This window comes from Lepidochelys kempii, chromosome 2 (genome assembly GCF_965140265.1).
Source record: "Lepidochelys kempii isolate rLepKem1 chromosome 2, rLepKem1.hap2, whole genome shotgun sequence".
Taxonomy (NCBI): Eukaryota; Metazoa; Chordata; order Testudines; family Cheloniidae; genus Lepidochelys; species Lepidochelys kempii.
Window position 1 is genome coordinate 209,459,040 of NC_133257.1, and position 27,635 is coordinate 209,486,674.

The following is a 27,635-nucleotide window of genomic DNA, read 5'->3' on the forward strand; positions in this document are numbered from 1 at the left end:
ATATATGTTGGCAGGGACAGAGCTTGCAGAAGCTTGAGGGTGAGAAAAAACAATTTGAATTTGATGTGGAAGATGTGAAGCCAGTGAAGGGAGCAGTGTCTGTGTCTTTTAAGAAAATATTAAAACTACAACCCCAATGAGTAGAAAGTTAGGAACAAGAATAACTCTAAGTCCACATATAAAGAAGCAAGTATGTAATGGAAGTCTGATGATATGATGTGGTGTATAATGTATATTTTACTTGCTGTCCTAAGGCTCTGATTCAGCAAAGCACTTAAGCGTGTGTTTGCTGGATCAAAGCCTAAATGAAAAATTCTAGAAGTCTCTAAAAACCATAATTTTCTACTACATATGACTCATGCAGCAATATTTGAGAGCTTAGATAGTATGTCAAGCTACTTTGATAAAAAGTAACAATTTTATTTGAAAGAACCAGAATCACCAAGTATTTTTAAATGAATTTAATCAATACTTTAATATAGCAGTGTTAATATTGAGAAACTAGAAAATATGTGTGTGCAATAAACACCATGAAAATACACTTAAATATAATGATAAACGATTCTGTATTACAAAAACTCCTTTGTTTCATTAATCTTCATGGATTATTTGATGGCAGTGGACCTTTAACTTTCTGTTTAGCAGCCTTCTCATTTTTCAGCTGCAATAAAAGAAAAACAGCAATGGTCCAAGCACTAGTGTGTCAACAAATCAACCATGCAGTACTAATTAAGCTACTACTTTATAATAGAAATCTAGGTACTTACCTGGCCCCCAACACCACAATACCTCACAAATATGAGTTTATCCTCACACTCATTAGATGAAGAGAAATTCTATTAACACCATTTTACAGATGTGGAACACAGACCAAAAGACTAACTTGCATACTCAAGGTCACAAAGGAAGTCTCGGCAGCTCTCCTGAGTTCTTGGTTGTTGCTTTAACCACAAGATCATTCTTCCTCCCAATTGATTTTCCCCTCACTAGTTTCCTATTGCATGCTTTGATTTGCCAAAATATGGACCTGACTACCCTTTTTTACTGTGGATTTATATTCATCCCACTGCAATTTCAATATAGCAACTCCTTCAATTTTGCATGTATATACCATAGCTTTGGAAGCCAATAATTGGTCTATAGCACTCACTGGAGTGTGATGCATGGGTACATTAAACATTATTTTGAATAACTGTATTGAGAAGGTGTGTGGATCTTTGGTGTATAAGTGTTCACTGCACTGCCTTGAGAGACGGGGGGGGGGAAGATATCAAAGAGGGGTTGGGGAGATTTAAAGCAACATATTTAACCTGTGTCCCTTTTGTAATTTTATTGTATTCTTGAAGTGGAGTATCTTGTTTCGGTAGGGTTCTTTTAATATTTGTTAAATAAATACACCTGTTACTATGTGTTTACATTAGGCAAGACAAGGTCAAAGAAATACGCCTTGCAATTGGAATGGAAAGTGATGAGATTTGTGATGGTTTTTAGTCCCTGGGGGAGTTCATTCCAGACTCAGACCACTCCTGAAGAAAGTTATGTCTCCCGCACAGATGAGCTTTACTCTTATTGTTGAGAGTTCCATTGTGCCAGAGAAGTGAAATTGTCCACCATTGTCTTCATCCCAGAACATCTCACAGTCTTTTAGGTATCCTGGGCTGAGGTCATGGAGAGCTTTGAAGATAAGAACTGAGACCTTGAACTCAACTCAAAATTCTATGGGAAGCCAGTGTAGAGAGTAGAGGACAAGTGTGGCGCCCACCCACTTCCCAGGTTTTTCCAATAAGACAAGTGTGATATGCTCACAGTAGCCTGTGTTGCTGGGGAGACTAGCTGCAGCATTTTGTACTAGGTGGAGTTTTCTAAGTGCAAAGGTTTCATGTTCAGGTATATTACATTACATTACTGTAGTCCAGCCAAGTCTTCCTCCACTGGGATGGAAAAGAGTCTCCTAACCAAGCTGTGTTGGGGATCCAACCCACACAAGACCTGGAGGGGTTAAAGTGGCTAAGCAGACCAATTAACTGCCCAGGCTGCACCTGGAGAAGGAGACAGGGAGCAGGTCACTAATTGGAAATGGTCTCAGCTGGGCAGGAACAGGAGAAGCCTATATAAAGCCCAGAAGTTGTAAGCAACAAGAGGCTTCAAGGAAGTAGTCTATAGTGTGCGCGCGCGCAAACCAAGAAAAAGGGGGAAGCTAAAGGAAGAAGTCCACAGTAATAGCAGCAAGGAGTTGGACCATACAGACCTTGGCTGCTTGTTATAGGGCAATGGTTCTCAGCTAGGGGGGAGGTATGCAGAGGTCTTCCTACTGGGGGCGGAAACTCCTCTAGATATTTGTCTAGTTTTACAGCAGTCTACCAAAAAAAGCACTAGTGAAGTTGATACAAACTAAAATTTCATACAGACAATATCTTGTTTATACTGCTGTATATATTATACATGTAAGTAAGTATGAAATGTAAGTATGATGTTTATATTCCAATTAATTTATGTATAAATAAGAAAATATGCAATTTTTCAGTAATAGTGTGCTGGGACACATTTGTATTTTTAGGTCTGATTTTTGTAAGCAAGTAGTTTTTAAGTGAGGTGAAACGCAGGGGTATGCAAGACAAAAAAGACACTTGAAAGGGGTACAGTAGTCTGGAAAGGTTGAGAGCCACTGTTATAGGGTCCCTGGGCTGGAATCCAGAGTAGAGAGTGGGCTTGGGTTCTCCTTCCAGCCACTGGGAAGTGGCAGAGGGCACTGGGGACACCAGCCAGACAGCTGGTCTGGAAGGTCTTTGATTTCTCTGGATGGGGAGGACCTTAGTGACCTGGCTGGAGGGCCCAGCCATGAACAGGAAGCTGCAGCTCTGATAGCAAGATAGTCTCTTTCACTCTGTGGCCTAACAGAGAAGAGCAGTGCCTGGCACGAACCAATCCCTGGAGCTGCCAGCAGGAGGTGCCACATGCAGTGAGTGGACCCCATCACACAACCAGACACAGCTGAAAGTGCTACTTGTGGTGACTGTTGTGATGAGGGCTCAGTGTTGGCAAAGAATCCAAGAGTACTCCTAGACTATAGACTGAATTGACTAATTGTGGCTATGAACTTTCAGCCAAAGGACATGGCATAGTAAAATGTTTTATGCCATAAAAGCCAGCGTGCTTTTAAACGTCCAAATACACATTCTATCACCATTCTGCACTTGCTCAGCCTATAGTTGAACAGCTCCTGACTACTGTCCAGGCTGCTAGCGTATGGCTTCATGAGCCATGGCATTAAGGGGTAGGCTGGGTCCCCAAGGATAACTATAGGCATTTCAACATCCCAACAGTTATTTTCTGGTCTGGGAAAAAAGTCCCTTCGTGCCGCTTGTGAAACAGACCAGAGTTCCTGAAGATGCGAGCATCATGTACCTTTCCCAGCCATCCCACGTTGATGTTGGTGAAATGTCCCTTGTGATCCACCAATGCTTGCAGCACTATTGAGAAATACCCCTTACGGTTTATGTATTCGCCGGCTTGGTGCTCCGGTGCCAAGACAGGGATATGGGTTCCGTCTATCGCCCCACCACAGTTAGGGAATCCCGTTGCAGCAAAGCCATCCACTATGACCTGCACATTTCCCACGGTCATTACCCTTGATATCCGCAGATCTTTGATTGCGTTGGCTACTTGCATCACAGCAGCCCCCACAGTAGATCTGCCCACTCCATATTGAGTCCCGACTGACTGATAGCTGTCTGGCGTTGCAAGCTTCCACAGGGCTATTGCCACTCGCTTCTCAACTGTGAGGGCTGCTCTCATCTTAGTATTGTTGTACTTCAGGGCAGGGGAAAGCAAGTCACAAAGTTCCATGAAAGTGCCCTTACGCATGCAAAAGTTTTGCAACCACTGGGAATTGTCCCAGACCTGCAACACTATGCAGTCCCACCAGTCTATGCTTGTTTCCCGAGCCCAGAATCAGCGTTCCACAGCATGAACCTGCCCCATTAGCACCATGATGCCCACATTGCCAGGGCCCGTGCGTTGAGAGAAGTCTGTGTCCATGTCCTCATCACTCACGTCAGCGAGCTGACGTCGCCTATTCGCCTGGTATCGCTTTGCCAGGTTCTGGTGCTGCATATACTGCTGGATAATGCGCGTGGTGTTTAATGTGCTCCTAATTGCCAAAGTGATCTGAGCAGGCTCCATGCTTGCCGTAGTATGGCATCTGCACAGAAAAAAGGTGCGGAACGGTTGTCTGCCGTTGCCCTGATGGAGGGAGGGGCGACTGACGACATGGCTTACAGGGTTGGCTTACTGGGAATTAAAATCAACAAAGGGGGTGGCTTTGCAAGAAACTGAATGGCCCCCTCAAGGATAGAACTCAAAACCTCAGGGATAGAACTCAAAACTGGGTTTAGCAGGCTGTTGATTTCACAGAGGTAGGGAGGGAGGAGAAAATGAATACAAAACAAATCCGGTCTATTTCTTGTTTTGAGCCACTTCATCTATCTTTATACATCTTGCTGTCAGCAGACTGTGCAGTACAACAGCTAGCCATCATCATCTCCTGGGTGCTCGGCAGAAGACGGTGCAGTATGACGACTAGCCATCATCTTCTGGTAGCTGGAGGTTAAAAGACAGTGCACTGCCGGTAGGACTCAATCGCCACAAGATGAAACAAGGGAAATGACCTGGCTGAGTCACTCCCATGTTTGCCCAGGCACCCGGTTAAAAGAGCACCCAGGACTATGTCGATGACGGCTACCAGTCATACTGCACTGTCTGCTGCCAAAAGGCAATAAACTGCTGCTGTGTAGCAATTCAGTACCACGTCTGCCAGCACCCAGGAGACATACGGTGATGGTTAGCTGAGCGGGCTCCATGCTTGCCGTGGTATGGTGTCTGCACAGGTAACTCAAGAAAAAAGGCGCAAAACGATTGTCTGCCCTTGCTTTCACGGAGGGAGGGAGGGAACGGGGGCCTGATGATATGTACCCAGAACCACCCGCGACAATGTTTTAGCCTCATCAGGCACTGGGATTTCTACCCAGAATTCAAATGGGCGGCGGAGACTGCGGGAACTGTGGGATAGCCACCCACAGTGCAACACTCCGGAAGTCGACGGTTGCCTCGGTACTGTGGACACACTCCGCCGACTACATGCACTTAGAGCATTTGTGTGGGGGGACACACAATCAACTGTATAAAAATGCTTTCTACAAAACCGACTTCTATTAATTCGACCTAATTTTGTAGTGTAGACGTACCCCGAGTTTGCTCAGGAACGGGAGGTTTGACGCTCTGTGATAGTTGGCTAGTATTGGGTTAGCCAGCATGGGTTTCTTCAATGTTTAGTCCAACTATTCTGTGTTTGAAGGAGGAAGGGAAGATTCCTTCTCTGAATGAGGCTGTGATGCTGGTAAACCAAGTGCCAGCTCTTGCAGAGTCTGTAGATGTCTGCTGAATACTGTGAAATTCATAGCTGGAAACCAAACCAGCTCACCTATATGTTAATATTGTTCTAGATAAGTGTTAGACTTGTAAGGATGTGTTTAGGTGCTATAAAAAGACTAAGTTGCTGCATGCATTAACATTATAATTGTAATGTTTGTATACCATGTTACAAGGTAAAATATAAGTTTAAAAATGCCTGCTCCAAACTTGTGAACTGGGAAGGGAAGAGTGGCTCATCCAGGAGGGCTATCAAAGTTGTGAGCCATTGTAGGACAAAAGCTTTAATTGCCCCATCCACCCATGGAGAAGTACATGTAGAGGGTCTCATCCCGTGAGTTGGAATGCTGCAAGAGGGAAATAAAGATAGTTGACATGGAACCATAGGCTGAACTCATTTAACCTGTAAATTATCTCATTTCTTTTTCCTAGTTAATAAATCCTCTGTTAATTTACTATGGGATTGGCTACCAGCATTGTCTTTGGTGTGAGATCTACGGTACAAATTGATCTGAGGTAAGTGACTGGTCACAACCTAAATGTTTTATGATTTCTGGTGTAAGTGACCATTTATCACTAAATCCAGCTTGCCTGGGTGGCAATATAGATTGGTGAGCCCAAGGGGATGGTCTGTGACTACATAGTAAGACTGTTACAGTGATCCAGAAGTTCACATTTGTTACTGGGTTGGTAAAATCTAATTATGATACATACCACTAGTTTGGGATATCTGCCCTGCCTTTATCAGTTTGTCTGCTCTGAGACTGGCACTCAGTTGTGAACCACTCTAGACAGCATGACCAAAGCATTGGCTATTTCACTCAGGAGTGGCACTAGTTGTGAATCTGACCTATGCCCTTCCTGGCTTGTGAAAGTCATGAACAAGTCTTGGATCAGGACTCCTTTAGGGTGTCCAAAACTTCTCGATGAGTCAATGTACTGAATTCTGAGAATGCAGTTTGTTCTTAGTTAGTGAGTGCAGGCAAAGCAGATCCATGCTGTTTGAGAAGACTTCCTGAATGTGTGTGATTGTTTTAGTGAAGTAGGATAGTTTTTTGTGGTGCTTGGTGTTCTTGGCTCTGCTACAGGTTGTAGGCATTCAGGATTGAAGGAATTTACCACTCTGGCTAGTTCCTTGGCGTGGGATTTGGCAGCCTCAAAGAAGGCTGATAGGAAAGCTCTTGGCTTGAAATACAGCCTCAGTATAGGCTTTGAGGAATTTGTTTCATCCTGTCGGAATCAGTCTTTGTATTTCCACCCTCTCTCTTCATCCAGCACAGGGTGTCAGAAAATCAAGATAATCTGTGTGGCCAATGGGGAGAAGGGGTCATTTGGGGGCAAACACGTCAATGGCAGAGGCCAGTGTAGAATGATTCACCAGGTCCTTGATTCCTCACCCCGTGGGCGGGGTGCTGTTCTCCTTCAGCAGGCTTTGGAATTTGTTGGAGTACGAGTCAGCTATGTGGGTAAGGCCCTGCATTTTCTGATTTTGTTTAAATTTTCTGGAAATTTATCCACATTTGTTACAAAAAATAAAAAGGGGTGAAAAATCAGTGCAAAAAATGAACTTTGCAGTTTTCTGTATAAATTTCACTCTCCTCTTTCCTGTTTTTGTTTTTTTAACTTTCAAAACAGCCCTAATTTTTCATTTTTGACTACTTTTGGTATGAAAAGTAGTTCACTAACTTATTTGCTTTGAATGCTATAAACATCCATTCTATCGGTAGAACAGGTAATAAGTATGGGATGGGCGTGGGATTGACAGCAGAACACATCAGCGCTCAAGTCATTCCAGTACTTCTGATCCATCCCCATCCCCACTCTGGAAAAAGAGATGGTGGATCAGAAACTAGGGCCACCCAGGTTACTGAGCCACCATCTCACCTTCGAGAGAGGGGAGGTGGGAAGTTCTGGCCCTTCCAATATTTGGGTGGGGAAAAATAATTGCTTTTATAAAACCTAGGAATTTTTTGGTTAAAAATGAAAACAAAAAGGCCAGACATGATCTGTGAAAGTCCTAGGGAGACAAGTGAGGAGATGGGTTTTGCGGGGGTTGTATCTGTGGTCTTGTTAGTATCAATATAGAAATCTCCCAGGACAACTGGGGTATTTTACCACCATTGCCAACCGCATGCCAGTGAGCTCCTTCATGAATCCTTTTCTGTGGTGGTCTGTTTTCAAAGAAAATGAATGGAGTACCAATTGGCTTTTTGTCATTTCTAGGTCGGGGCGTACCAAGTATCCTGGGAGAATGCGATTGGCTACTACAGAACTTGCTCTGTCATCCAGCCAGGTCTTGGTGATGCAGGCTATATCAGGAGCCTCATCACTGATGTGGTTGTGTATTGTTCGTTAGCAGTAGGTCTTGCATTGATCAACATCCGCTTTAGTTTGTGATGCCTTGTGCTGTCTGTTTCTGACCTGTGGACTATGTAGTGGACCTGTGCATCATACAGGTGTGTTATGTCTGGCAGCTAGCTTCTTTTTGCTTTCCTGTTTTCTTGGACCGGTCCTCCCAATTTGAACTGTGATAGGTAATGAAGTACATGTTGCCATGGGATGTTCCAAGTGCAGGAACGGGTTGTCTGGTTTACCAGTTGCCATAGGAAAGGCAGCTCTGTTGGATATATTTTGGATCTGTAACTTGGCTGAGTCTTGGGAAGAGGCAGAGCAGTGTTTCCCTGGAGCAGTGATGGGTATGCTGGAAGCAAGGTGGCATAACAGGAATGAAAACTGTAATAAATGACAATAATAGGGCTGAGTCCAGCAAGAGGAAGTGTCAATGGCATCAGACATCCATTTCCTTTAAATAAACTGTCTGTCATGACACCCCTGTTGCTCTTACCTGCTTTGGGAGGGAGATGTAGAGGGTGAGAAATGGCACTTACCTTTTAGTCTTGTCTGAGTAAGAGCTGAAAAGTAGCCTGCCAGCAGGTGGAGAGGTATCTAGAGGAGCAGGGCTGGGTCTCCTTCCTTTTAAAAAAAGAAAAGGCGTACTTGTGGCACCTTAGAGACTAACCAATTTATTTGAGCATAAGCTTTCATGAGCTACAGATCTGATGAAGTGAACTATAGCTCACGAAAGCTTATGCTCAAATAAATTGGTTAGTCTCTAAGGTGCCACAAGTACTCCTTTTCTTTTTGCGAATACAGACTAACACGGCTGTTACTCTGAAACCTTCCTTTTAAAAGAACACAGCCCTTAGGATGGTTGTGGATGGTTCCTGAGCTGAGGGAGTGACTGGGAGAGGAATCACAGCCCCACTTTAATCTTTTGAAAATTAAAGGAAATTTTCTGAAAAATAGTAAGTGACCAGAGCTGGTGCTGGTTGTGTGGGGCCAGCGAGAGATGGACCCTGCTGCTGCCACTGGTGCTAGGTCCCCATTGGGAAGATTCTTTGCAGGGTCAGGGTCTTACTCACTTTTTTGACATACATGCCTAAAGTTATGCACACGGCTAAGTCCTGCTGTGGGACTACTCATTTGCTCAAGAAAAAGAAAATGCCTCAGTCTTTGCAGAATTGAATCAAATATCTGAAATTCTTACCTCTTCACCAAGGAAAAGAAAATACTTGAAAATGTCTTGAGACTTAGTAGTAATGCTATATCTATAAACTGTTACATTTGCAAAATCTGTAGCACTTTTCTTTTTTTGTAATGTTTCTCAAGAAAAGATTCAATTTCAAAGACCAGTTCTCACAGAAACAAACGCTACCTGATGCGGGAAACAAGCATAACATTAGGCTTTATCAAAACTAGTTAAGTGAAATATTACTTTATAGAGGAATGGGTAGAATTCACTTCCGGCTAAGATGGTGGAGTTAAACCAGAATCTGAATGACTACATATAAATTAAAGAGGTATTAAGCAGTTTTGTGCCTGAGAATGGCAGTCCATGTTTTTCTGGGTATCCGAAGGAGGTTTGTGGGTTTATTTTGTTTTTACAGTTTCTCCTAGTTGTCCAAAACAATTACTGATATTTTTGTTTCTGTGATTGTTTGGTATTTTGGTGCAGTTATGCTTTGGCTTTCCTCTGGCCAAAGCAAGTTAAGTTTTTAAATTAAATATGCCTGATCTCGGTGAGAAGGTCACTGAACTATTCCAGATATGATTGGCCTATGGACCTACACTATGTCATAACCATTTTCAGAATGGTAGCCATGTTTACTCTGTATCGGGGAAAAAGAACGAGGGTACTAGTGGCACTTCAGACTAACAAATGTATTTGGGCATAAGCTTTTGTGGAGTAAACCCCACTTCATCACCATGCATGGAGTGGAAAATACAGTAGATATATCTATATGAGAGAGATCAATTAAGGTGGGCTATTATCAGTAGGAGGAAGAAAAAACTTTTGTAGTGATAATCAGGATGGCCCATTTCAAAGGTAGACAAGAAGGTGTGAGTAACAGTAGGGGGAAAAATTAGCCTGGGGAAATAGTTTTTAGTTTGGGAGTGGATGGGTCATTAGTCTTTATTCAAGCCTAATTTAATGGTGTCCAGTTTGCAAATTAATTCCAGTTCTGCAGTTTCTCGTTGGAGTCTGTTTTTGTAGGGTTTTTTTGTTGAATTGCAACTTTTAGGTCTGTAATTGAGTGTCCAGAGAGGTTGAAGTGTTATAATTCTTGACGTCTGATTTGTGTCCATTGATGCTTCTGCGTAGAGACTGTCCGGTTTGGCCAATGTACATGGCAGAGGGGCATTGATTGATTTGTCTCGTTAGAGTTGGTATGGCAACCCCCATTTTTTCATGTTGGGGGTGTGTGTGTGTATGTGTATATATATATATATATATATATATATATATCTTCCTACTGTATTTTCCACTCCATGCATCTGATGAAGTGAGTTTTAGCCCATGAAAGCTTATGCTAAATAAATTTGTTAGTCTCTAAGGTGCCATTAGTATTCCTCGTTCTTTATGTTGTAACCCTCATTTTGAAATGCTAATACATTTTTCAGGATCAGAATACCAGTTAAAGCAATGTGCACCATTGTAGGCAAGTTCAATTTTAAGTTTATCCACCTTAAATTGAGCCTCTTTACTTTTAAGGAACATGTTTGTATTAAACCTAAATACAATGACTTGCCCGTTGCTGGTACTGTTTTTCAAAGTAAGCCATGTCCTCTTCTTCAGAACTCCTTAAATTAGAAACTTGCTTTGCTGCACTAGAGCCACCTGAAGAAACACAAAACAAATGTCTATTAAAAATACTTGTTTTTATTTCAATATGCTTTATATTTGGAAAAAGATTTTCAAACGAAAATTTCAGTCTGCACAAGGGAGAAGTGCCCTATTTTACTTAAAAGCAATACCTTCAGCCAAGTAAGCAGCACTGTTAACTAGGTCTGGAATGAAAAGACCAGTAGTCTCTATGAGAGGCCTCAGAGGAGCTACATTGTAACTACCATCTTACTAGCCATGGGACAGAAGTGACGTTACAGCTATGTCGATATAGGCAGAAAGTCATAGCCCAGTATTACACTGAGTAAATACATACAGTGTGTTCTCTTACTGGAAACAAAAATGGAGAGACAGTACTCCAGTGAATAGAGGATTCCATTATTAAAGGAAACAGGTGCGGGGGAGGGCATCAAAAGCAAGAAAATCTAGTTCTTAAACTAATCATTTAGTTTCTCTAAAACATTAAACTAATGAGAGAGATTCTCTAAAACAATGAAAAAACCCTTGTTTTGAAAATCTTGATTACAGAAAAGTTTGTATATTAATTACATACACCCCTCTTAGAGGAAATGTCTTAAATATTTGCTTTAGTTTTGAACTCTAATGTACACCTTTAAGCTTTCCCTAACATCAAAAAGTCAACATTATACAGTGTACTCAGTATCAAGGCAATCTGACATTAATACACAACAATTTAAAAAAAAAAAAAAAAAAAGCATGGTAGTTCATTTCATTACCACTTGTTAATTGTGAGCTGGCTTGTGCAGAACTGGATGGGCCTTGGAATGCTTTTAGAAATGGATGGTCCATGCCACTACTAGGTGACTCTAGAAATTCAGCAGAGGGTGCCCCTAATAGAAAACATATTGGGGGGAAAAATTAGCTTCACAAGAAGAGTTAATCATACATGATGGAAACCAAACATACTTACCAGTTAAAATAAATAATGCTGATACTTAGTAAACAGCATGAAAAAATTATGCATTGTGTATCATCCAGAACACTAGAACAAAGTAGGTGTGGTAAAAGAACCAAAGTATGGCTTGAAAAGAAATTAAATGGCTGAGCTCTTCTCCTCCTGTTGCTGTGACTGTACTATACGGGAACTACATTGCAGAAAGATCGTGGAGACCAGACCCAGATTTTAAAATATAATCAAATACCAACAGTGTTTCAAAATAAAGACTCCTGATTCTCTTTACTCCCCTGTAATGTAGTTTTGAATGTAGAAGTTCTCTAAGAACCAGGGGTGTAAGATGATAACCCAGTTCTACATATGCCCAATTTTGTTACAAGATTACAATTAATACTCAGTATACAAATCAGCTTGAAATCCCACTATGAATTGTGCCTTACACTGGGGAAAAAAATCATTTATCTGCATGTGTCAGGCTGAAAACTTAAAATGAATAATAAGAGAAAACAAAGATACCCCAACATGTAACTGTTAATGGGGAATCATCAATGAATGGGAGTGTTTCTAACGGGCATCTGTTCTTAGCCCAATGTCATTCAACATCTGTACGGGTGACCTGGAAAAAAATATAAAATCATGGCTAGTAAAGTTTGCAGATGACACAAAAATTGGTGGAATGGTAAAAAGTGATAAGGATAAGTCAGTTATGCAGAGTGATCTGAATCATTTGGTAAACTGGGCTCATTCAAATAATATGCATTTCAGTATGGCCAAATGCAAAATCATACATCTAAAGAACAAAGAATTAGATCACACATGCGGGATGGGGACTGTATCTTGGGAAGAAGTGCTTCTAATGAGGACTTACCCTTATGGGTTAGATGACCAAGTGGCACATGAGAGCCACAGAGCTATATTGGGATAAGAGGGCCAATTCAGTTCTTTAATATATAAACAGGGGAATATCAAGTAGGCATTTCAATGTCTTCATTGAATGTCAATATCCTTCAACCAGAATGTAATCTTCTGGATACAGAAATGAATGAATTTCATAGAACTGGAAGGGACCTCAAGAGATCATTGAGTCCAGTCCCTGACACTCAAGGCAGGACTAAGTATTATCTAGACCATACCTGACAGGTGTCTGTCCAACCTGCTTCCAAAATCCCCAGTGATGGAGATTCCATAATGTCCCGAGGCAATTTATTTCAGTGCTTAACCACCCTGACAGTTAAGAAGTTTTTCCTAATGTCCAATCTAAACTGCCCTTGGTGCAATTTAAGCCCATTGCTTCTTGTCCGATCCTCAGGGGTTAAGAACAATTTTTCTCCCTCTTCCTTGTAACAACCTTTTTATGTACTTGAAAACTATTATGTCCCCTCGGTCTTCTCTTCTCCAGACTAAACAAATCCACTTTTTTCAATCTTCCCTCATAGGCCATGTTTTCTAAACCTTTAATCATTTTCGTTGCTCTTCTCTGGACTTCTTCAATTTGTCCACATCTTTCCTGAAATGTGGCATCCAGAACTGGACACAATACTCCAGTTGAGGCCTAATCAGTGCAGAGTAGAGCAGAAGAATTACTTCTCATGTCTTGATTACAATACTCTTGCTTATGTTTACCTTTTTTGCAACAGCGTTATATTGTTGACTCAAAGTTAGCTTGTGATCCACTATGACCCCCAGATCCCTTTCCACAGTACTCCTTCCTAGACAGTCATTTCCCATTTTGTATGTGTGCAACATTGTCCCCTTCCTAAGTGGAGCACTTTGCATTTGTCTTTATTGAATTTCATTCTATTTACTTCAGACCATTTCTCTAGTTTGTCCAGATCATTTTGAATTTTAATCCTATCCTCCAAAGCACTTGCAACCCCTCCCAGCTTGGTATTGTCTGCAAACTTTTACTGTACTCTCTGCTATTATCTAAATCAGGGATCAGCAACCCTTGGCATGCAGCCAGTCAGGGAAAACCGCTGGCAGGCTGGGACGGTTTCTTTCCCTGTAGCATCTGCAGGTTCGGCCGATTGCAGCTCCTACTGGGCGTGGTTCGCTGTTCCCACAGCCCCTGTTGACCTGGAAGTGGCAGCCAGCACATCCCTCAGCCCGCACAGCTTCCCGCAGCCCCCATTGGCCTGGAATAGCAAACCGCAGTCAGTGTGAGCTGCAATCAGCAGAACCTACGGATGCTGCAGATAAAGAAACCGTCCCAGCCCGCCAGCAGATTTCCCTGACGAGACACATGCCAAAGGTTGCTGATCCCTGATCCTAAATCATTGATGAAGATATTGAACAAAACCAGACCCAGAACCAACCTCTGCAGGACCCCACTCGTTATGCTCTTCCAGCATGACTGAACCACTGATAACTACTCTCTGGGAATGATTTTCCAACCAGTTATACATTCACCTTACAGTAGCTCCATCTAGGTTGTAGTTCCCTAGCTTGTTAATGAGAAGGTCATGCAAGACAGTATCAAAAGCCTTACTAACATCAAGATAGACAACATCTACCACTTCCCCCTTATCCACAAGGCTTGTTACCCTGTCAAAGAAGGCTATCAGGTTTGTTTCACATGATTTGTTCTTGACAAATCCATGCTGACTGTTGTTTATCACCTTCTTCTCTTCTAGGTGTTTTTAAATTGATTGCTTAATTATTTGCTCCATTATCTTTCCAGGTACAGAAGTTAAGCTGACTGTTCTGTAATTCCCCAGGTTATCCTTATTTCCCTTTTTTATAGATGGGCACTGTATTTGCCCTTTTCCAGTCTTCTGGAATCTATTCCATGACTTCTCAAAGATAATTGCTAATGGGTCAGATATCTCCTCAGTCAACTCCTTGTGTATTCTAGGATGCAATTCATCAGGCCATGGTGATTTGAAGACCTCTAATTTGTCTAAGTAATTTTTGACTTGTTCTTTCCCTATTTTAGACTCTGATCCTACCTCATTTTCACTGGCATTCACTGTTAGATGTCCAATTGCCACCAACCTTCTTGGTGAAAACCGAAATCAAGTCATTAAGCACCTCTGCCATTTCCACATTTTCTGTTAGTCTCTCTCTCCCTCCCTCCCCCCACATTGAGTAATGGGCCTATTCTGCCCTTGGTCTTCCTCTTGCTTCTAACGTATTCGTAGCATGTTTTCTTGTTTCCTTTTATGTCCCTAGCTAGTTTGATCTTGTTTTGTGCCTTGGCTTTTCCAATTTTGTCCCTACATACATATGTTTATATTCATCCTTTGTAATTTGACCAAGTTTCCACTTTTTGCAGGACTTTTTTTTTTTATCATTGAAGATCTCCTGGTTAAGCCAGAGTGGTCTCTTGCCATAGTGACTCTTTCCTAAACAGTGGAATAGTTTGTTCTTGTGCCCTTAATAATGTCTCTTTGGAAAAACTGCCAACAGTCATCAATTGTTTTTCCCCTTAGATTTGCTTCCCATGGGATTTTACCGACCAGCTTCCTGAGTTTGCTAAAGTCTGCCTTCTTGAAATCCATTGTCTTTATTGTGCTGTTCTCCCTCCTACCATTCCTTAGAATCATGAACTCTACCATTTCATGATCACTTTTACCCAAGTTGCCTTCCACTTTCAAATTCTCAACCAGTTCCTCCCTGTTTGTCAAAATCAAATGTAGAAGAGCCTTCCCCGTAGTAGTTTTCTCCACTTTCTGAAATAAAAAATTGTCTCCAATACATTCCAAGAACTTGTTGGATAATCTATGCCCTCCTGTGTTTTCCCAACAGATGTCTGGGTACTTGAAGTCGCCCATCACCACCAAGTCCTGTGCTTTGGATGATTTTGTTAGTTTAAAAGAAGCCGCCTCCACCTCTTCCTGGTTTGGTGGTCTGCAGTAGACCCCTACCACTACATCACCTTTTTGTTTTTATCCCTTTTTGTTCTTACCCAGAGACTTTCAACAAGTCTGTTTCTTATTTCTATCTCAACCTCAGTCCAAGTGTATACATTTTTAATACATAAGGCCAGGGCTGGCTCTACTGTTTTTGCTGCCCCAAGCAGCATGCCGAATTGCCACCTGAAAAAGGGAGCTGCCGCCGAATTGCTACCGTGGAACTGTGAAGATACAAGCTGATGCCAAATTGTCATGGCGGTGAAAAAACCCATGCAGCCCTAATGATGCATGGACTGCCGCCCCTGGCACCTGTTTGGAAAGCTGGAGCCTGGAGCCGGCCCTGTTTAAGGCAATACCTCCTCCCTTTTTTCCCTGCCATCCTTCCTGAGCAAGCTGTATCCTTTTATACCAATATTCCAGTCATGCATATTATTCCACCAAGTCTCCATGATGCCAACTATGTCATATCTTCTAATTTCTATAGCTTCTTTTCTACAAGAAGTCAGAAGATGATCATCTCTTGCCTTTAAATCTATAAAAAAAAAAAAAAATCAGGAATTGGGAGTCCCCATCCTATTGGAAAGTCTAACTTGCCCTGAAACTTCATATTTCAAGAGACTTTCATATAAGAAAATTAAATAGACAAAGGATCAAAATATTATCTCAAGTCTCCTGCACTTACCGACTCCGCTGTCATCAAGTCTCATGTAGCCTTCGGCCAGTGAACTAAAGCCAGTTAATCCTCCCATTGCAGCATAAGGAACATCCTGCCCCACAGGTTTTCCCTGGGCTAAGCGCTCTTGTTTAGTTTCCACAACCGTTTCATGAGCATATGTTGGCTGACCACACCCACAGGTAAAGCAGCTGTGAAATCCTGAACATTTAGAACCTAAATAAAAAGTATTCAGAGTGAGATAATGGAGTCTATTCATTTATTATCTCTCACACACTACAGTTTCCCTAAATTGTTGCTTTCCCAAGCACTGCTGGTTTCTTTCCATGCATAAGTACCCAACCACACTTTCCATTTGGATGCTCTATAAGAAAAAGGATGAACATGTGCTTAAATCATGGGAATCTGAGTTCTATTCCTGGAATCAGTCCCAGGCAAATCGAAGGATTGATTGTGCACGTGCTCCTACAATTTGTCCAACAATTTAAACGAGGTGGAGGCTGCTTCAGCTAAGGCAGGGGTGGGCAAACTACAGCCTGCAGGCTGCATCCAGACCATCAAACCTTTTAATCCAGCCCTCTATCTCTTACCAGGGAGCAGGATCAGGGGCTTGCCCTGCTTGTGCCATAGCTCCATGTGGCTCCCGAAAGCAGGGGCATGTCCCCCACCTCCAGCTCCTACATGTAAGAGCAACCAGGGGGGCTCCACACACTACGCCTGCCCCAAGCACTGGCTCTGCAGCTCCCATTGGCTGGAATGGGTGCCTGCAGACAGGGCAGAACGCAGAGCTGCCTGGCCAGGGCTGTGCCTCTGTGTAAAAGCCGGGGGGGGGACATGCTGCTGCTACTACTGCTTCTGAGAGCTGCAGAGGCAGCACCTGCAGATGGGGCAGCTCGCAGACCCACCTGGCCGCGCCGCCGCATAGGAGCCGGACTCAGAGGGGGGACATGTTGCGGCTTCCGGGAGCTGCTTGAGGTAAGCGCTGCCCAGAGCCTGCACCCCTGACCTCCTCCTGGGCCCCTACCCCAGCCCTCACCCTGGAACCTGTACCCCCTCCCACACCCACCCCAACCCCCTACCTCAGCCCAGAGCCCCCTCCTGCACCCTGAACTCATTTCTGGCCCCACCCCAGAGCCCACAGCTGGAGCCTGCACCCCAACCTGCAATTTCATGAGCATTCATAGCCCACCACACAATTTCCATACCCAGATGTGGCCCTCAAGTCAAAAAGTTTGCCCACCCCTGAGCTAAGGTAACAACTAGTGAGTGAGATCCACTGTTGTTATGCTCCCCCAGATGGCATCAGTAGCGTAGCTAGTGGAGGAGCAGGGCAACGGCCGCTCTCCCACTGAGCAGAAGTGGCACCTTTTTAATTTTTTGGCGCCTTTAATTTTTACTCACCTGGCAGCGCTCCGTGTCTTTCAGCATTGGGTCCTTCTCTCGCTCCGGGTCTTCGGCGGCACTGAAGGACCCCAACACCACCACCACCACCACCAAAATGCTGCAGAAGACCCAGAGCGAGCGAAGGACCCGATGCCGAAGACCTCAAGCGCCGCTGCGGGTGGCGCCTTTTTTTTTATCTCCGCTCCTCTTGTTTTCTCCACCTGGCTACGCCACTGGATAGCAGCAATAGTTCTGACTTCTTCACCTCCCTTGCCAATTGGCTCTAGCTGTTCTGTAGAATGGGCACAGTCACACCCAGCAGCAGCATGTAGCCCAACATATGCCCAGCCAAGAAGGATTCATGGACCTAAATCAGGGCACAGAATGGTCCAACTGATCAGTCACAAGTCTGGGATTCTAGCAACCTGAGTTCACTTCCCAGATCTGCCATGGACTCCCTGTGTGACCTTGGGAAAGTTATTTACAGGCATAGACTTTTAAGCCAGAAGGGACCATTGTGATCACCTAGTCTGACCTTCTGCATACTGCAGGCCACAGAACCTCATTCACCTACTCCTGTAGTAGACCCATAACCTCTGGCTGAGTTACTGAAGTCTTCAAATCATGATTTAAAGGCTTCCAGTTACAGAGAATCCACCACTTACTCTACTTTAAACCTGCAAGTGACCTGCGCCCATACTGCAGAGGAAAGTGGAAAACCCCCTGGGGTGAAACCTTTTCCTAACCCCCAAATTGGCAATCAGTTGGACTCTGAGCATGTCAGCAAGACCCACCAGCCAGACACCTGAGAAAAAATTCTCTGTAGCAACTCAGCCTCCCACTCTGATGTCCCCACTACAGCCACTGGGAATATTTGTACTAGCAGTGACTGATGGGTCATACACCATTTTAGGCAGTCTCATTATACCATCCCCTCCATAAACTAAAACCAGTTAAGTTTTTTGCCCCCACTGCTCTCCTTGGAAGGCTGTCCCAGACCTTGCCTCCTCTAATGGTTAGAAACCTTCAACTAATTTCAAACCTAAACCTATTTATGGCTAGTTTATATCAATTTGTTCTTGTTTCAACATCGGTGCTTAACTTAAATAACTCCATTTCATCTCTGGGGTGTGTGAGTGAGAGAGAGAACATACACCTCTCTACAGGCTTCATTGGGTTAGGGTAAACAAGCCAAACCCCTTGAGTCTCCTCTCATAAGGGAGGTTTTCCATTCCTTTGATCATTATAGTAACCATTCTCTGCACCTGTTCCAGTCTGAATTCATCTTTCTTATACATGGGAGACCAGAACTGCACACAGTATTCCAGATGAGGTCTCACCAGTGCCTTGTATAATGGTAATAACACTTCCCTATCTCTACTGGAAATACCTCACCTGATGCATCCTAGGATTGCATTTAACCTTTTTCACCGCTGTATCACATTAGCAGCTCATAGTCATCCTGTCATCAACAAACCTAGGTCTTTCTCCTCCTCTGTTCCTTTCCACAGGTTCATCCACAGCTTATAGCAAAAATTCTTATTAGTCTTTAAGTGCATGACCTTGAACTATTAAATTTCATCCCATTTCTATTCCAATTTTTAAGGTTCTCCAGATTTTCTTGTGTGATATTCCAGTCCTCCCCTGTTTTGGCAGTACCTCCCAACTTTGTCATCCACAAATTTTATTAGAACACTGCCATGTTTTGGACCTTCACAGTGGTACTCAAACTGTGATTCAAGACTCCCAAAATTCTTCTTGGTGCTCTACAAAATGGAACACTTGCGATACAAGAAATGGGGGACTGTAAAGCTGGGAACAGGAGAGAGGCTACGAAGAGTCTCTATTACAAAGTAGACCACAGAATGAAATATCTGAAAAGCTACTACCACGGTTACTTCTTTATGATTGAATCAAGAGCACTGTGATGACTTAGTCCCATCTTTGGGAGCAAAGAAATCACTTCACTCTATATTTCTATACACATATATACTACAGCTTATAAGAGTATATAGGATAAACCCAGTGGATATATACTCCTACAGAAAACAAAAAATCCATCAACACTATTCCGGTATTGATCCTGTTCCTCACCGATCACAGCCATTGCTTGCAACCAGGATGGTTTTATTTATTTGTTTAAAGAAAAGGAAGTACCCTGATTTGTATAAAAACAAAAGCCAGGGTTCCAAATATTCTAGTCACAAGGCAAAGGAGACTGAGAGCCAAGATTGTGTAAACTAACTCCAGTATAATAAAAATCTACAATTTTCAAGAGAGGGGTCAATTCCTGACATCTTCTACAGAATTTTCAAACACAGCCAGGCCTCTTAACTATCATATATACTTGAAGCATTAGAAAATTTATTAAGCATAATATGACCTGTCATTCAAAAATATTATATTCGTTTGTAGTTTAAAGATTCAGTATGAAACAATCCAGTTACACTTAAACTAATTTGCTACATATGATTTAGAGTTAATTCTTGAAAGGCTGTTATATCAATGTTGTATATTATTCTGTTAGATATTATTCCCCATGCTGCAAGCAAAACTGGTTTATGAGATCCTTCCTCTATAAATTATTTCTCATACTTCATGCAAGTAATTTACTAGCAATCTAGAAATCTAGCTAAAAATATCCATCAATATATCATTTGAAGAGCTCTAAAAGACAGAAAATCATCTGAAGAAGTGGGTTTTTTACCCATGAAAGCTTATGCCTTAATAAATCCGTTAGTCTTTAAGGTGCCACCGGATTCCTTGTTGTTTTTGTGGATAGAGACTAACACAGCTACCCCTCTGATACTTGAGTACATAGTTTAACTGCTGATAATAATTCCTGTTTTAGGGCCAAATCCTAGTCCCACTAAAGTCAATAGCAAAACTTCAACTGAACTGAGTGATACCTGAATTTAACCATTAGTATATTAAATTAGTGTTACCAATAATCTTGCATGGGCATGAAGTGCTATTTCCTGCTAAGTTTAGAAAATATACCTATATTTAAAGCCTATGCTGCTTAAGTTAGTAGTAACGAATACTGCATGTGTATTTATAAGAAACTAACTTACAGGAGTTACAGGAAAATCCAGGTGCTGCACTGTGCTGATCAGCAAAATGCTTGCATCTACAACGAATGGGCTGAGTGCCATTAAGAGGGACATAGTGATAGGATTTGCACTGGCAACGGCTCACTCGACAGGGTACACAAATAGGACGATTTTTTGGAATCTCTTCATAATCTGTTTTGTGTTGTTTATACCTAAAAACAGAAAAAAAATAAATTAGTACATATGCATATGGGCTATAACAATACCCTAATAGTTCAAAGAGACCAAGTCACTGAGGTACCAACATGGCTGCAACAACACTGCAAACAATTATAGCTCAAAGTCATTCAGCATTTACCATTAAAAATTTCTTTAAGGAATTTATAATTTAGATTTCAAGTTTAATGCAGAGATACATTTAGTTCTTCTACAAACAAAAAATGTGCTCATTCTCACAAAAGGTAGGTTTCGTTGCTGTGTGGGGTTTCAAGTGCTTTTTAAGTTATACTCTAGTGAAAAAATATGGCAGACCTTTAAACTTGCCTTTGGCACCATTTCAAGTATATATTTTCAAAGCAGTATGTGGTGATGGAATCAAATGGTCATAGATCCACACAATAAGTGTAAATATATCAGTAAATTCAAAGCTCTGAACTCTTGAATTTATCTCTGACTACTTCAATCTCTGGTAGACTCACAGTTCCAAGCATAAATTGCATTTATAGATCACTATAGAATGATTTCATTCGTCTCAAAAATGCTTCCTTAAATTACATCACTCTTTTCACCCCAGATTCTCGAGTTAACTACTGCTATGACACTGCGTTTTATAAACATTTTACATTTTCTAAGTAAAAACAAAGTTCAGCAGCAAGAAGAAAAACAAAACAAAACTCACCTATGGGTACAAAAACAGAGTGTTTCCGGGCCCACAAGTTTACAGTCCATCCCAGTTGGTGATCTCCAGCTCACGTACAATCTGTTCTGTAATCGTATTGGTAACATTTTTCTTTTGTATTCTTCATATTGCTCAGGGGTAAAGAGTTTCCCTCTATCATCATCACCTACAATTCTGCAACATATAATTGTGTTTCATAATATTTTAATTACATTTAACTTTCAGTAAAATTGAGGGAGGCAAAGGTAGATTGCAATTCTGAAAATATATAATGATACACCAGTAAACAACACTGAATATTATTTTATCTTCCATAATAGTACCCTAGAGATAGCCTTTGTAAGGAACTGTACTCAAGTTTTTAAACAAATGCTTATAAACTGGCTTTAACGGTATGGAAAAAAGAACAGGAGTACTTGTGCACTTTAGAGACTAACAAATTTATTTGAGCATAAGCTTTTGTGGGCTACAGCCCCCTGCATCGGATGCATAGAATATGCATATAGTAAGAAGATATATATATACATACAGAGAACATGAAAAGGTGGAAGTAGCCATACCAACTGTAAGAGGCTAATTAATTAAGATGGTATGAAAAGTGTGTAAAGAAGGGCTAGGGAAGGATGGAGTGGAGCGGCAAGCTACCAAGTTCCTTTTTACGTTGAAGAAAATGGACTGCAAGTCAGGAGTTCTGAGGTCTTCCTAGCTCTGACGCAGATTTCCTGCATGACCACTAACAAGCCACGTCATCTCTCTATTGCAGAGGTCCGCAAACTGTGGGGCACGACCCCCTAGGGGAGTATGGAGGAATGTTTGGTGGGGTGTGGTGGTGACCAGGCCAGCCCCCACAGGGGGTGGAGAGGAAGTGCCACCCAGCCCCCCCTCCCAACTCTGTTCTGGCCCTGGCCCTAGCCTCAGCCTCACTGCAGCTCTGCACCCACTGCAGCCCAGCTGTGGCTCCACCCCAGCCTGGGCCCCTGGCCGCGACTTTGTTCCTGGCCCCAGCCCTGGCTCTGCTCCCAGCCCCAGCCCCACTCTAAGTCTTGCTCCCTTACCCCTATCCACGTCTCCCCACCTGCCCCAGGAGCTGTGACCCTACTCCCATCCTTGGCTCAGGGGCGGGGGGCATGACCCTAAAATGTTCAGGGGCCACTGCTGTATGGTTATGTCTTCGCTCCAGTTATCTATTCTTGAGTTAACTCTTCTGAAGTTAACCCAGCTTGAATCACAGCTGCTACACCATGAAATAACACTCAAGATGTATTGAATGGTATATTAGCAGCGCAAAGTGATTGTGTAAGCCAGTAGGTTTCAACCTTTCCAAACTACTGTACCCCTTTCAGAAGTCTTGATTTGCCTTGCGTACCCCAAGTTTCACCTCACTTAAAAACTACTTGCGTACAAAATCAGACATAAAAATACAAAAGTGTCACAGCATACGACTGAAAAATTGCTTATTTTCTCATTTTGACTATATTAAATTTTAGTTTGTACTGACTTCGACAGTGCTTTTTATGCAGCCTGTTTTAAAACTAGGCAAATATCAAGATGAGTTGATGTACCCCTTGGAAAACCTCTGCGTACCCCCAAAGGTACGCGAAACCCAGTTGAGAACCACTGCTATAAGCAGCTGATGAGCCATGCTAACCAGAGCAATAACCTACATCCCAACAGGCCAGCCAACTTGAATTAACTATGCTCAAGATTTGTGTATGTGGACAGGACTCAAGGGGCAACACTCAAGTTATAATTCTAGTTAACTCTGCAATAAGGACAAGCCCTAAAAGGCCTTCGGTTTCCTCATTTGTAAAACAGAAATAATACTTACCTGCCTCATGGAGTTGTTAAACTTCATTCATTCATGTTTATAAAATGCTATAAAAATTTATAGTATTATTGTAAGTTGCATGTGTTAAGACTTTCTACAAATAGATATAACATAGGCCTGTTTTTCAGTAAGCTACAGTGTGGATATACATATGCAAATTCACAATATATCAGTAACATACAATATCACATAATGTGCGCTAATATATTTCATCAACACCTGATATAACAATTTATTGAAATTTACCCTCCTTTTTAAAGCATTTTGAACATATATGGATAAAAAGTATGATTACCTGCATCTTTCATATTTTACTGAATGTTTTCTTAAGCTAAAAATAGTGTGCAAGGTATTGCATCACGTAGGGTAAGTAAAACAGGAGCTAATTCACTTTTGCGGTTTTTTAAAAGTTATTATTTTAATAAGATGCACCTAGAGATTCTTACAAATGGGGACATTTTTATAATTGTCAAAATAAAATGTGTGTCAATTTGTATTTCCTGAAAAAAATAGTTGAACTGGCTTACTGTCCTCCCAAACTATTTCACAAAAGTTTACTCATGGGCAGATGGCAGGCATACAAGCACGCCTGGGCATGGGGAACATAAACATAATTTCCATTCTCATATTTCAACTGAGATATATCTAAAAGATGAGTTTATATATGTCAACAGAAAAGGTACTTGCATGTCAAAATATTCACAGACAAAGCTCAATGAGACAAATATTAATAGAGCCATAATACCAGAGATAAAGGCATTGCATGGGGTAGTTGGAAGATTTCCCTCTCCCTGCCTTTGAAAAAGAAACATTTTTTAAAGTTCTGAAGTGTTCTGATGTATCCACAGAACTCATTAAAACATTCTAGAGTCCTGGTGAATCCTAAATTTTGCTGAGCTCTCCTATCCAGAATTTCAATCAATGATAACTTAAAAATCAGCTGTAGCATATCGCACAGCAAGAAAAGAAAGAAGTCTAACACCAAAACGTAGATAACACCAGGATTATAACCTCAGGTGGAGTATTAAATAACATTTTTATTTACAAAACACTGCTTCCCGTTGCTAAGCAAGAAGCTTTGTTGCTTTGGTGTTTCCATGGAGGAAAAAAGCGTTCTTCCCATGTCTCAAAAAAACAAAACAAAACAAAAAAGATTCCAGGTTCCTAAAGATATTTGGATGGGGACAGATTTGCATGAGAAGAGAACCTTGTCAGATAAAATATACTGGTATAATTTGCCATGTGACATCAGGTTCTGCAGATGTGGCCTTTGTTAACAAGCATGTTACCTCTGGAGACACAAATCCACAGTTTGAAAACTGCAAAACTAAGCATCCCTGATGGTATCTTCTAGACCAGTGGTCTCCAAACTTTTTGGATCACGCACCCCCAGGGCCAGCTCTAGGGAAGCGAAAAAAAAAAAAAAGAGCTGCTGCCAGCGTGTCACTGAAGACGGAGCAGGAAGAACCGAGCTGCCGCCGGCATGCCTCCGAAGAATCAAAGGTCCAGGAGCGCTGCTGCCGCCATGCCGGCGGTGCTCCTTCACTGGCGCTCCTCCTGCCGCGCAACCCCAGGGATGGTCTTGCGTACCCCGTGGGGTGCGCACTCCACTTTGGAGACCACTGTTCTAGACTGAGCACTGAGTCCCATTGGGTAGATAGAAAGATTAACCTAAATAATAATCTCTCCAGAAGCCTGTGGAACCCCATAAAATTAGGTCCCTAATCCATGAACTATTGGAACTCATTTACAAAACTTTTCTTAAACATTACATGAATATATCATCTCATACTACAGAATTAGAATTTATAATCCCTATTCCATGAGGAGATATCTTTGAGCTATAATGTATCTTAATTAAAACTATCTTTAGATAGGTCTTTTCCTCAAAAAAAGCATTTTATTAAAAAAATCCCATTTAAATACAAATATCTGATTTTTTTTTTTAAATCATTGATTTTTATCTACCCTGCCTCCAGGGGAACCTCTCTCTATACTCTGGCAGAGCGCCTCCCCGAGTCTAACAGCAGAGGCTGACTTGGCTGAGAAATTACCCAGTGTCCAACCCTTCTAATTTAGAGGATTCCCCTACCTGGATGCTCCAAACCACCCCCGCCAGGGATTCCCGTTTATTCCCTCGTAAAACGGTATTTCAGCTTTATTAAAGTGTTCCCCGAGGAGAGTCACTCCTGCTTCTTCAACCAGCACCCGCCATCTCCAGCCCAGGGGATAGGGAGCCTGACCCCCGCAGCCCACCCCCAAGCGGGGCAGGAGAAAGAGCCTGCGAACTACACCCCAGGCACCTGCGCCCCCATCCCCAGGAGAGGGGCGGCGACCCACGCCCCAGCCCCAGCCGAGCGGGGACGGGGACCGACCCCGGGGCCAGGTGAGACCGTGACACACCAGGAAGGGCCTTAACATTATCCGCAGCCCTCTGAAACTCAGGGCGGTCCCGTCCCGGGGCAGGCGGCCCCTCACCTCCGGTACTCCAGGTACTCGTCCACCGCCGCCGCGCCCCCGGCCTGCACCCGCAGCCGCTCCATCCGCGCCGGTCTCCCAGGCCCGGGGCGGGACGGGGGGGAGCGCCTCGCAGCGCCGGCTGCCCGCTCGGAAGCGCCGCCCTCCCAGCCGAGGGGGAAGGCGGCTCCGGCGGGAGACGAGCGCTTGCCCCCGCCCTTCGCGCGGCTGGGCCGTTGCTCGGCTGGCGCCGGTTCAACGGGTCTCCAGCGGGGACTGGCCGACTGCGCCCGCCCAGTCTCCGCAGTATCCCCCCAGCGCGGCCGGCGCCTCAGTCCAGCCCGCCCCCCGGGGCAGTTTTATCCCCCTGGTCTTTCTGCGGCGGGAGAGGAATCAGCGGGGTAGAAGGGCTGGTGATATAGCCACAGGGGTGTGTAGCTTTGCCAGCGAGAGGTTTCTAGTGCAGACAAGGCTTTCATTGCCTTTATACTGGTATAAGGCCAGGGCCGCACTAGGGGCTTAGCTACCTTACAGAGTTGTATGGACAACCATCAGCTTCCGTGGACAAAAGGGTGGAGGTGTACACACTGGAAGGCTCCTCCCGCCCATGGAACTCCCCGGCTATGCCGACATAACAGAACCACCTTCCTCAGAGGGGTAGAGCTTTTTGCAGCAAAGTTATATTGACAGAGTGTCAGTGGTAGACACTGCACTTAGTTATGTCCCTGTAAATGGTCTCTAGGAGGTGTCCATCCTAACCCCTCTGAACTCCGCTGCCCCGCGCCCAGGAACACAGGCTTCTGCCCCTCCCTCCTTTAAAGGCCCACGAATTTTTGAAATTCCACTTTCTGTTTGCTCCCTGTGGACAGCTCACATCGCATCTTCCCAGCCAGCCATACAGCAAATGCTCTCCCGCTTGGAGCACACCTGAATTGTTGGATCTGCTGGCTCTGTGGGGAGAGGAGGCTGTGCAGTCCCAGCTCCACTCCAGTAGGAACTTCGATACTTATGGGCAGATTTCTTATGGCCTCTTGGATAAGGGCTACAAACGGGACATGCATCAGTGCCATGAGAAGATCAAGGAGCAGAGGTAGGCATACCAGAAGGCAAGGGAGTCAAACTGTTGCTCTGGTGCTGTGCTGAAGACCTGCTGCTTCTATAAGGAGCTGGACGCCATCCTCGGCAGCGATCCCACCTCCACCATGAAGAGCCCTGTGGATACTTCGGGAGGGGAGGGGAGAGAGCAGACTCAACCCCAAGGACAAAGTGGTGGACAAGGAGGTTGAGTTGGAGGACAAGATCGGACAAGCAACAGTCTCATCTAGTACCATGGCAAGCCAGGACCTCTTCTCAACCAAGGAGGGTTCAAGCCAGTCCCAGCACTCTGTCTCTGACATGTGTGTTGCAGAGAGGAAGTAAGTGATCTTTTTGAATCGATCCTGCTGGGCTCTATGAAATAGAGCTGTCCTTTGCTTTGTTATATGCTAGAAGTGGGTTAAGAGATAGAAATGTACAAGACTTGTTGTGTTTGCATGAGCTTGTCATTCCCCTGTGCAACTATGCAGTGGGGTGGAATAGTGTGTTAATACACACTGAGATTTCATGGGACTCCTCCAGAGAGATCTCCAGAAGGTACTTGCCAATCCTCTGCCAAAGGTTCCTTTGCAGAGCTACTTTTTTCCTTCCCCGTTGTAGGAAACTTTCCTGTGCCAATCGGCAATCACTTGTGCAGGGACCAAAACAGCACATAAGCAAGCAGCATAGGGACTGAGTCTGAAACTGCCTGGATGCAGGAGATGCACCCTTGCAACCTTGGTTACGCTCAGGAGTGAGATATTGGCTTCAATGACCCCTGCCTGTGGAAAACGGTGGCAGAATTTACAATTTTGTCCCTAGTTGCTTGCAGTGATCCCATTAAAAAAATCACCTAGACCCTTTGCATCATCTTGAGCCCATTCCTG

At 43.3% G+C, this 27,635-nt stretch overlaps 2 protein-coding genes across 4 annotated transcripts in view; both read right to left on the bottom strand.

Moving 5' to 3' along the window:
* STK31 (serine/threonine kinase 31) overlaps positions 1-8,296 on the bottom strand; it is a 94,990-nt gene extending 86,694 nt beyond the window's left edge. The window contains exon 1 of the mRNA XM_073333714.1: positions 7,663-8,296. The gene's annotated coding sequence lies outside the window, so the exon portion shown is untranslated. The remainder of the gene's footprint in view (positions 1-7,662) is intronic.
* FAM221A (family with sequence similarity 221 member A) lies at positions 477-25,876 on the bottom strand. Of its 3 annotated transcripts, XR_012157515.1 has the most exons (8): positions 25,696-25,875; positions 21,390-21,563; positions 20,513-20,703; positions 16,065-16,271; positions 11,350-11,463; positions 10,518-10,606; positions 8,316-8,400; positions 477-661 (listed from the first exon to the last, which is right to left on the bottom strand). XR_012157515.1 is itself a non-coding variant. In XM_073333711.1 (7 exons), exons 1-7 carry the CDS (start codon positions 25,758-25,760, stop codon positions 599-601), a joined length of 903 nt encoding a protein of 300 aa, XP_073189812.1. In that variant the 5' UTR covers positions 25,761-25,871; the 3' UTR covers positions 477-598. The 3 variants fall into 3 exon arrangements, 2 of the variants coding, with proteins under 2 accessions (XP_073189812.1, XP_073189813.1); XM_073333711.1 differs by lacking the exon at positions 8,316-8,400 and having other exon boundaries at positions 25,696-25,871; XM_073333712.1 differs by lacking the exon at positions 477-661 and having other exon boundaries at positions 25,696-25,876.
* Between the last annotated feature and the right edge of the window lie 1,759 nt (positions 25,877-27,635).